Source organism: Heptranchias perlo, chromosome 3, assembly GCF_035084215.1.
Source record: "Heptranchias perlo isolate sHepPer1 chromosome 3, sHepPer1.hap1, whole genome shotgun sequence".
In the NCBI taxonomy this organism is placed as follows: Eukaryota; Metazoa; Chordata; class Chondrichthyes; order Hexanchiformes; family Hexanchidae; genus Heptranchias; species Heptranchias perlo.
This window is the reverse complement of record NC_090327.1, coordinates 77894599-77906113: the sequence shown is the minus strand read 5'-3', so window position 1 is coordinate 77906113 and position 11515 is coordinate 77894599. Positions and strand designations below refer to the sequence as shown.

The window sequence follows — 11515 nt, the reverse complement described above, 5'->3', positions numbered from 1 at the left end:
CAGTACACAATACTCCAACTGCAGCCTAACTCAGGTCTTGTACAAGTTTAACATTACCACCTAGCTTTTATACTCTATACATTACAAAATCAAAGATTTAGTTTTTCCTTTTTTTATGGTTTTATCTACAAATGCTGCCGGCTTCAATGACTAGTGTATCTGTACCAAGGTCCCTTTTCTCTCCTTCATTTAAAATCCTACCATTTAAGGTGTACTTCCTTTCCCTGTTCTTACTTTCAAAATGTAATACTTCACCTGTTTCCATGTTGAACTGCATTTGCCCATCCTGCTAGCCTACCTATCAACTTCTGTAGTTTTTTCTGGTCATAATTTGTCAAACCTCCTAATTTGGTTTTGATTTCCTTTCTCTCTGCATCTGCCATCCACGACACAGTGAAGTGTTAAACCCTATCCCTTTCTTCAAAACAGTTTTAAAAATCAGAGAATGAGCTATGCCTTTAAGATAAGGAAACAAACCAATATCTGAACACTGCGCATTCAAATTGTTTCAGATAATTAATCTGGCATTTTAACCTTTAATGTTTATATGGGGTTATTTCGCTTCATTAATATGTCTATAAATTTATTTCTATTCTAAAGCATTATAGTGTCCTTAAAAAAAAACTTCGGTTAACCGCCACCTCCTTCTCGAAATGCAGCTGGACAACATAAATTTTAAAAAAGTGACGATTTAGAGGAAAAAAATTGGACACGCAGCTGCACAGAGGGATCGTTAAAAATAAACTTTGGATGGTAGCATTATTAATGAAACTAGCCAAGGCAAAGGCCTTCAAATTAAAATCACGCAACATTAATAGAAATATTTATTAGGGTATTTTTTTCAGTGCAGGTTGTATTTTCCCTCTGGTGTAGGGGTAATTCTGCTTTTGCACTTATTCTTTGCCGGTGAGTGCTGTTTACATGGACTTTAGAAGGGTGCTGGTGCATTCTTAAAGTTGCGAATGACTCAAAATTCAGCAGGTTGTTTTTTCTTGGAATGCCTGATTGGGTAGATACCACTGTGAGTAATAGAGGACATATCTTAATAGTGTTATGTAGTGTGAGATACCCCTTCCGTTCCAGTGCACTGCATGCGGGACTCGTTTATAACTGAAGCCGCTTATCAGATGAGCTTCAGTGAAAGCCACTTGGTCGCGCTCAGTTTATTTTCACGCAAATCTGAACTGGTCGGGTAACAAGACCGTGCATCAGGAAAAGTATTTGCACGAAAGACAGAAATAACACCGTGTAGAGAAATCATCGCGTTAAATAAAACGCCTTCGACATAAGTGATTTGTGACGGTAAATGTCATCAAAAACACTTAAAGAATGTTTTACTTCATTGCAACTAAATCTACAGGCACAGATCAGCCCAACAATTGGCCCATGAATGGATAGTTAGATAGTTATCCTGGTCACTGAAAGCCCCAAGAATGTCACAGACCACTGAAAATACATTTAATCTGACGGTCTAACCAAGTTCGGACATGATTCCAAAAGACATGGATGTTGGATGTTCTAATTGTAACTCGGTTTCGGTCTGCAACATTTACTCCAACATCAGTAAACACTTAATTGATTACACCTATTTTTCGTTTGGATAATTGACAGCAGAATAGTTGGTTAATTGTTCAATGCGAACCAAACATATTTAATCTCAATCAAGTTAACTTCCTTCTGCCTTTTTCCCAATAATGTATGTATTATGATTAGATGTTCTTTCTCTTTCCCTTGTTTGTTTTCTCTTTCTGTCGTTTTTACAAACCAGCGTGGCTGCATGCGGTTATGTTCCATGTTCTACAGTGACTAAGAGAACCCTAACATTATATTCTCTACTATATTTGTGTCAATGGCTGTAATCGCTGGCTTCAGAAATGCCACTGCATTGATGTGACTTTTTTGGTCATGTAATTAAAAACACACTAAAGTTAGAGTATTTTATTAAGACATATATGACATAATTGCCTGAGCAATTGCATTGTTTTGAAAAATCAGAACAATGTTTCACAGAATAAAACTGTCAATACAAATTAAGCCTGCCTGATAATTTTAGATATATGTTTATTTGGCATAATGATAAAATGTAATTTATCCCTATTACCTCCTTATACGTGGATACGGATATACACATTACAAATATAACCATGTCTCTGCACAGCACAGGATAGTAGATTCACAAGGATGACGCCAGGGATAGGAAACTATAGGTCTGAGGAAGGTTTTGTGATGGCATTGGAGCAGGGAAGTGTAAGAGGTGATTTAATAGAGATTTGTAAAATTCTGTAGGATTTTGATAGAATGAATAGGGTAAGACTTCTGTTTGGGGAGGGGTTATCGATATAAAATAGCCACTATGAGAGAGGCGAGGAGACATTTCTTCACACACAGGGTTGCTGGAGTATGGAATGCTTTGCCACAGGGAATGGTTCAGGCAGAGACCAGTACAGCTTTTAAGAGAAAACGGGATGAATACTTGAAGGGGAAGAAACAGGGTTATGGAGAGAGAGAGAGCAGGGCGGTGGGAATGGCTTTGGATTGCTCAAACACATTTACACCTAACATTTTATTTGTTACACATTTATACCTAGTATAGTTTATTTGATAGTGTACACGGAAACGATCATACAATAATCATGCAATAAGTAGATAACCGTAAATAGATATCCCAACTGACATTAAATAACATCGCTTTGTAGTTCCACAAAAAGCTCAATTCTCTCTACTTCCCAATGTTAATATTAGTACGCTGGTATAATATGGAATAACAAAATTACTTTATACTGAAATATTTTGTATGTTCAAGTTTTTATTCAAGATATCTGACCATCCTTAAAAAAATGAATGCTCATTACTTTGTATATTGTTCAAAGTACTCATGGTTTAATGCAGGCGTCATTCTCGTGAAATGCAATTTTAAGGCAGAAAATGAGTAATTGTGTTACTATTATTTATTTAACACTATTGTTTAATTTGTAATCTGAAATAGATTAACCTACTTGAATTGCTGGCAAGAACATAATCTATTTTAGGTCCACGTGAAGCAGGTTAGGGCGCTTGGGTATAATTAATGAAGACCTGCAGTTTGTTTAGAAGTTAGCCTATGGAGTATTTATCAATACCCCTGTCCCTAGAAAAGCAAGTCTGACCCCACTGGAGACCCTCAGCCGATCGATTTTCTGCTTTCTTAAGACTTTGTCTCGGTAGATGTAACTGGATCTGAAAAACGTGGGGCAGAAGCAGCAACGAGCATTTTTCCATATTAAGCCATTCAAATAGGTTCGATTTCCTTAGTCAGCTGAGAGTTCCCACTCATTCTAATGCTTTGGGGTATTCGTAATTTCAGATGTTTTAATCTCCGCTTCTTCCCGGCAAAATGATAATACAGAAAACTACTTTTCGCTATCAAATTTAGTTGTGCACCTGTGAGCATCTCTTTTTGCATTAAGTACCTAGTAAAATATTTTATAATTAATTTGATTTGTTCTACCTATGTGTCTACATACATAGTACTGGACTTTAGTGGTTTACTTTATTCATGCAAATACACATAGACTGTGTCTATGATAGTCAAATAGATTCATCCTCATCAAACTTCTCGCAATAATTTATCTGAAATAAGTTGCTATATGAGGTCTTTTAGTAGGAATCTTGTTAATATAACCGGCACTGGATGAATGATTACTGCGATGTAATGTGTATGGTAATTTTTTTTTCGGATTCATTATTTTTTCCTAAATGTTTAAAATGATTAGTGTAGGTGTTTGATTATTTTTTAAAATGACCGCTTATCTGATTTGTGAATGTACTCGACCAACATGTCGAGTTCTGTAGTCATAAAAGTTACAAATTATTCGGAAATATCTAGTTTTCGAGTATCGGTTCGTAAAGGTGTACTGGTTAAAACCGTAGAAAAAAATAGGATGTCTTTAGGATCTCCTTTATTTTCGGAGAAGAGCACTTCCCATTTCCACACAATGTTGTATTGAGCGCCGTTCCGCCTGTTCCCTTCTTCTGATAGATCGCTGTGTTGACACTCTTTGGTTCCGTTCCCCGTACAGAGATGTGACAAGAGTCGACTTCTTTCCTGTAATGTCCCAGCGGCCCAATTGTCGAAGAAAGGCCAAGATACGAAATTAAGACCTGAATTCGTTCTGGGGTCGATAGGATCTCCACAACTGTTTACAAAATCAATCAATTCTGCCATAAATCTTCAGGAAGAGGTCGCTTCAAAACACACCTGCACAAACAATCAGGGGTCTATCAGCATTTCCACATCTTCAGAAATAAATGTCATATATATATAGATAAAATATTTTGCAAAGATATGAAGCGTACAGTGTCCAACTTGTTCACATTCAATTCGATGCATTTATATTTCTATATAGTAATAGTGCACATTATGCTTCATACAACTAATAGGTATGCATCAGACATTTTAAATGGAGTTTCAATCATTTAGGGTTAAAGAGACATGATCATGTCTTAATTTACCACGTTTCACTCAGAGTGACCAAATGACTTTGGTCATTTCTCAACCTTATCTTTAGCATTGCAATAAAGGAATATAAATAAATTATGTAAGGTATGAAACAACAGGACGTAAACAAAATCAGTGAGATGAAGGAAACCACCGCAATGCAAACAGGCAAGCACCAGGCGGAGAATTGTATTTAGAGCAAAAACATTTTTGAGTTTGGTTTAATCTTGTTCCAAATTCGCTATTTCTTGACTCTAATTAAAGTTCCGACAATTTACTCAAAGATACTCTTTTTCGGAAAAAAAATATAGGAAATCATATATAGATAAATATCAGACACTTTAAATGGAGTTTCAATCGTTCAAGGTTAAATAGATAAGATTATGCCATATAATTTCACAGCTGATAATTGAAGGATAGTTAATACGCTATATATATATATATATATATTTCATTAATTAAAATGTAATTGCTTCTGACATTTCATCCATTTGTTGAGGTAGCTTTATTTATTCATACGTTTTACTCATTATTAGAAAGCACATGAAGTGGGTGAGGTCTGATTTTATTAAACTTCGGCGGTAGCACTCATCTCTTCGTTAAACGAATGAACCGTTTAATTACTGTTTGTTTTAACACCGCTTGATTGAAGGCTTCCAACTCAAATCCCAGATCAGATGGAACATACCACTGAAGGACGGATAAAACCTTCTAATGTTGAGTAAACGTTCAGATTCCAGAAATTAATGTAAGGTACTGAAATATTATATCTTGTCTACAATAACATTAAAAAATTAAAATAGAAGAAAATTCCTTTTCCGTGTCCTTATTTGTGGGGTATGAGTGTCAATGTTAGTGTTTGTTAATCCCATCTTCGAATGGTTAGATCCACATAGAGCAGATACTTCCTGTTTAAAAGTGATAGTAGAAGCCGTCAAAGCCACTGGAGGTGGGGTTTCTTTTTTCAACAAAGAAACTTTTTGCGTATGTTTTTGGTATTTAACGAATTTGTGGAGGAAGCCCTTTTCACTTGAGGTTCATTTCCATTTTCCAGAGGATTGGTACCATGTCTACTGGATCTCTCAGTGATACTGAGGACATGCGGGAAATGGAATTACATCTCGAATGTAACGGTTTGAAACACGAGTCGAACGACACGGAATTCTACATCTCCGCTGAAAACACGGATGAATCGAGCTCTGACTGCAGCTCCAAGAGAAAGAGGCGGGGAACTGTTAGGAAAAAGCAACTGCCCAGGCTAGGCAAAGAGGGGAAGCAATCACAGAGAAACGCTGCCAACGCCAGGGAGAGAGCCAGGATGAGAGTCCTGAGCAAAGCCTTCTCCAGATTAAAAACCAGCCTGCCCTGGGTGCCATCAGATACCAAACTCTCCAAACTTGACACCCTCAGACTGGCAGCTAGCTACATCGCACATTTAAGGCAAATCTTAGCAAACGATAAATACGAAAACGGATACGTCCATCCTGTAAACCTGGTAAGAAAATGCGGATACTGAATAAAGCACTAACCAGAAGAAATCTCAATTCAGACAACCTCTATGCATAAAGTGTAAATGGTATTGAGATTAACACGGGGGTGATGTTTATTGTGTTTAATGTGCATCCATGCTTTCATTTCAAGTACCACGAATACACAATAGATTAAAACATTCGCACAGGACAAATGTTAAATCAATATCAGCACTAAGTTAATGGTGATCTGTAGCATAAGCATACTTTTAGGTGTAGATTTTGTACATTGCAAGTAAAATGATTAATTTATGATAAAACATTTAAGTACTATTCTAATAACTATCTTCACATAAATTCACTTCTGCATTCCAACACACAGATTAAACCAAACTGACCAATCGCCACACATTCTAGCTGACGACAATTTAAGAAAACAGACAGGTGCATCTTTTCCAATTACATTTCACTTTTAAAATATAAATAAAAATAACGTATGTATAAATCTTTTAATAAAATTCCAGAAACTATTTTTGTAGCATACATAACATGATATTAGTTGCACATTTCACGACCTCTCACCAACATACACCACGGGAGGTGTTTATAGGAAAGTTTAGATATAATGCAATATTAGGAGGTATTGCACAACGTTATGAAACAAATCAAAGCCCTTCCACACAAGCTTCGCTTTTCCATAAAACTCAGCACTCGCGAACACACACAATCAGCTTCTTGTTTAAGCTCTCAATTACTTCAGGTAGGTTTTTTAATCAATGAGCCCGTGAGCAATATATGAGTAAATCCTTCTCGGGGAAATCTGAAAAAAAACTTGATTCATTGACGGATATCATTCAGATAACCTAGATGGTGTCTAATGTATAATCATTGCGTTTTCTTTTTCAAAAATTGGAAATGAATCATTTACCTAGATCGGTAGATTTCCTGCTATCATTTTATCGTCTGGCGACAGATTTCGCCAGCTGCCAAATCAGAAAATGACAAATATTAAACCAAAAAAGGTCAAATGATTTTATCTTGTGTTATGATAGTTAATATTTATATAACATTCCAGGGTAATAGTTAACGCAACTTCTGAGTCAAAATGTTAAAGCGTTTGTGTTGAACCAACGTTTTCCTTTAGATTGGGAGTTAAAGTAATTCAAATTTCAAAAATCTTGAATAGCTTGTAACTTATCTTCATTTTCCTTTTTAAATAAATACAAACTTATGTTTTATTAATTTCTAAATGTATATTTGTGAGCCAATTCCATTGGATGTTGCATTTTAAATCCATATACATCTGTTCTGCCGGCTGAGTGTGACTCAGGGGTGGTAATTGTGAGGTTTAACAGGATAGCAGCGTTTCATAAATATAACTTTTAAAAGATCAACATTGTTTTGGGAGCTGCTAGGCAAAGACAGTTATTACAGTTCAATTAATATTGGGAAGTTTGCAGGTAGCTAGGGCTATTGAAAGATTTCTGTGCAGGTTTCTTCAAGTCATGCACTATTAGGATAAAGTAATGATGCTATTTAAAAATATTAAATCCTACAAGAATAAATGGATAGCATTTCTAGAACGTTTTTCATGAAGAGTTACATTAAAAAGGCAGGTTTTTAAAAATGGCGTCCGAACGGTCAACCATAAAACACAGAATTACAGAAATATGTTCATGTTGAGACTCAAAACAAAATAAAAGATATAAAAGACCTTCGTTAAAAGCAAGACAGTTCACGGTTAGATAACGTTTTAACTAATAATCTCCTAGGTTAATTACTCACAAGAAACCTTAACAAAACAACTAATGATACGTGTATTTCCAATAGTGTATCTATACATGGACAAGAAATGATTGGTAATTTTAATTTAATTCTCTTAGGATATATGAATAATATTAATTAGTATGGGCATCGCAATAACTTTTCTTTGGTGGTCCAAATGATTACAAAGTATCCGTCTCATACATCAAATCTGCCGCTTTATCAGAGCCGGTCACAAAGCTTGTTGTTTCATTCTATGGGGATTCTGTGTCGCTGATTCCCATTTTATATATTAAATTTGTTGCATGTCGTATCGTGTTCCCTGTTAGATTTTTAGTATAACACTGATGTATGTTCCTGGGGAATGTTATTTGATGCTGAGTTGATGAAACTGAGCTCAAAATTTGAGGTAATTCGGTGGGAAGAGATATATATTGTATTCCCTAATTCATATAAAGAGTTTGTAGACATAATGTTCCTCATCATGTCACTCGGGACCAGTGGATTATCATTCTAACTTTTTTTTCAAATTTCAGACCTGGCCTTTCGTGGTTTCAGGAAGATCAGAAGTTGACAGTAAAGATCTCGCTGCCACATCCAGACTGTGTGGGACGACAGCCTAGTAGTATCAGCAAGCTCCCAGTTCAACTCCCTCGGTGAGCAGGTTTCAGCGTTGTAGCGCTTGGCCAGGCAAACAGTGTGGGCTGTCCCAATGGAAGGGGCCAGCAGTCCATCGCCACTTCATTTGTTTCTTTTTTTAATTTTCCGTGTTTTAACTGCATGCTTTGCAGGACAAAGCTCTTAATCGCGGCAAAATGCCTTGACTGGGAGAGGGAGTGCGGAAACAATGATGCACTGTACCTCTGTCGCGACAGGACCATCCAGAGGATTGTCTGGTCAATGGGAGATATACAATGGACACACAATATGGACCAAGTATGGACGTTAGTTATACAGCTTGGGATCACACCAACATGCCACTGAAAGCACATTCAGTATTACTTATTTTAAAATTTGGAGAACTAGCAGTATTATCTAGCGAAATATAAATTGTGAAATAATGACCACAATAAGTAAGAGAAAGAACAAGCTCTTTCCAGCAGAATTGTATGGTTATTTTTGTAAGCTTGTATATTGCAGCGTGGATGAAGGCGCCACCATTCCCCTCACATCCAATGTTTTTGTTACAAAATCGTATTTTGAGTGTTACTCACACAGCTCTTAACCTTGTTTGCTATGGTTATAGTTTACTCTTTAAAATGTAGTTTGGATTTTTTATAAAAAAGATTTTCACTGTAGTTTTATTTTTAAAAATATTTTATAAACGGAAACAATAGCACTTTACATGTTTACCATCGAAAATGTTTGTTACTGTAAGATTTTACAATAAGAAAGAACAATGCCTTTAAGGTTGTTCCCACAGAATTTCTAAACTCCAATGGAAATTTATACCCATGTATCAGGAACTCCAAACGTTTAGTACCTAGTTTTTTTAAAAAAAGCAGGTGGCCCCAGTTTGTGGAGCTACCTTTCAGCTTTGAAGCCTGACTGACGACTTTACTTTTCTAATTTTTTTATATATATTTGTGTTTTGAGAACTTTTTAAAATAATGAATACAACAACTATTATGAGGAAGCCTGTCAGTCCTAGAGTGCTTTCCCTTCTTGAAAGAAGTGATGTTATAAATTAATTTCATCTGTAAAAGCAGTGACAATTAGAAAATAAAATTGGGGTTTAACCTTTTCAACAGTGTACAACTGTTTAAAATCACTTCTGTTAAGATGAGCAACAGAGTTTTTATAGTGGTTTCCTGACAGGTACAGATTTGAAACACTGACATGTTATAGGGGCTAAGCAGTCACTATAGAAGGTGGCTCTTTATATAAATTATCTTTAAGACCACCACTGGTGCACTGTGGCTGCAGTGTGCACTATCTACAGGATGCACTGCAGCAACTTACCAAGGCTTCTTCGACAGCACCTCCCAAACCCGTGACCACCACCACCTAGAAGGACAAGCAGCAGCTGCATGGGAACACCATCACCTCCAAGTTCCCCTCCAAGTCACACAGCATCCCAACTTGGAAATATATTGCCGTTCCTTTATCGCTGCTAGGTCAAAATCCTGGAACTCCCTACCTAGCAACACTGTGGGAGCACCTTCACCACAAGCCCATATCCTGAGAAAGAATTTTTAAAACTGTCTTCTTCTAGGATATCACAACAGTAATGTGTGTGCCCTAGCACTCCTTTTCTCTTATATTCTATTTTTGCCACATAAAATGGGCAAATGTGAAGTCTCAACAGGATAACAATGTGTGTTAGCTCTGTAACAAAGCAGCTGAAATAAAGCCCTGCCAAATGATAGGATTTTTAAAAAAAGACTTTGTGGCCGGCTATTCATCTATTCATGTTTTAATATGTGAAAGGACCTAACCAGATTGTCAATTTTAAAACAAAATCATTAAAATAGCTCTGACACTCAAGAGTCCAAAAAGCCCTCATTTCACTATATAGTCATAAAGCCCTGCATTCCCCAGGTTCATTCCTGTGGCAGTAGGCAGTGTGAATGTGGCTTTCAGTTCAAGTTGCAATGAAAATAGAGCTAATACTACATCCATTGGTACAATATGGAAGCGGTCACCAACTCTTATACAAGTGCAGTTAATATAACATTCCAAATTCTTATATCTCAATCACAACTTATTTACAAGCAGTACATATCAGCTTAACATCAGCATAAATAGAATAAGTTGGTTAAAGAGTCAACATTTGTAGGAAAGATTTGCAGCCTACTTATTAATTATTTGGCATTCATTTTAATCTATGTTTAAAAGAAACATTATTCCACAATAGAATCCTAAATCAATTTGCTCTGGTTCTGTACAATAAGCCTTAAATGTTGTCACAAATTTCAGATAATAAATATATTTCCAAACCACTGTATTTATTGGTTTTCTTTGATAACTGTTTTATGGTAATTAATCACCTAATTTAACCCCTAGATGGTGTGCTGTGCAAAAATACATTTATTTTGTTAACCTGTTTAAAATATTTTACAGAGGCACTACATTGAGATGAATCGTATAATTTAGCAGGTTATTGATGGCAATACACAAACATTATACATTTAAATTAGGAAACAGTACAATATAAACTTTTAGAAAAAAGTACATTGTGTTTTATTGCAACTCATTTTCTGAGATATATATGTAAGTCAAGAACTAATGAGATAGTAAACTGTATGATTTATTTCAAATACAAGGTGGTTTTAAGATCTATCAAATATTTGATTAAAGGAATGTTTCCTTTCCCCATCCTTGCCTATTCTAGTACTACACAATAAATAACTGAATGAGATATGAGTGAAAGTACAATTACAAACATTAACAATTCTAATATGTAACATCACACACTATATACAACTGACAATGTCTGAACTGCAAGTAATAGGTTTTGCAGTTGGAAGGCAGTTTAGGAGTCTTGACAGTTCTTCTGCTGGAAATCCACACAATTATCCTAAAATGCAATTTCAACTTTCCATGGGCAGTAAAACTAACAGCAGTAATGATAATTGCCCAGAAAAAGTACAAGTTGAAATGATGCAAATTAATTAGCAACCCAGGAATTAGAACAAGATAACTTTAAATATTAATCTAACATTAATCTAACTAATGAAGTATGAAACCATGCTTTACACATTCTCATTCTCATACTTGAACTGTTGAAAAATGATGTCTTATTGCTGAAAACAAAGACACCTTTAATGAACAAACCAGAGCCACAATTGGTGGAAAATCCACA

General features: G+C 35.7%; 1 protein-coding gene across 1 annotated transcript; it reads left to right on the top strand.

Annotated features, from left to right (window-relative positions):
- Positions 1 to 5420: 5420 nt before the first annotated feature.
- LOC137306637 (transcription factor 21) lies at positions 5421 to 10624 on the top strand. The gene is made up of 2 exons (XM_067975960.1): positions 5421 to 5972; positions 8247 to 10624. The coding sequence occupies exons 1-2, from the start codon at positions 5544 to 5546 to the stop codon at positions 8331 to 8333; spliced, it is 516 nt and encodes a 171-aa protein (XP_067832061.1). The 5' UTR covers positions 5421 to 5543; the 3' UTR covers positions 8334 to 10624.
- Positions 10625 to 11515: the final 891 nt, after the last annotated feature.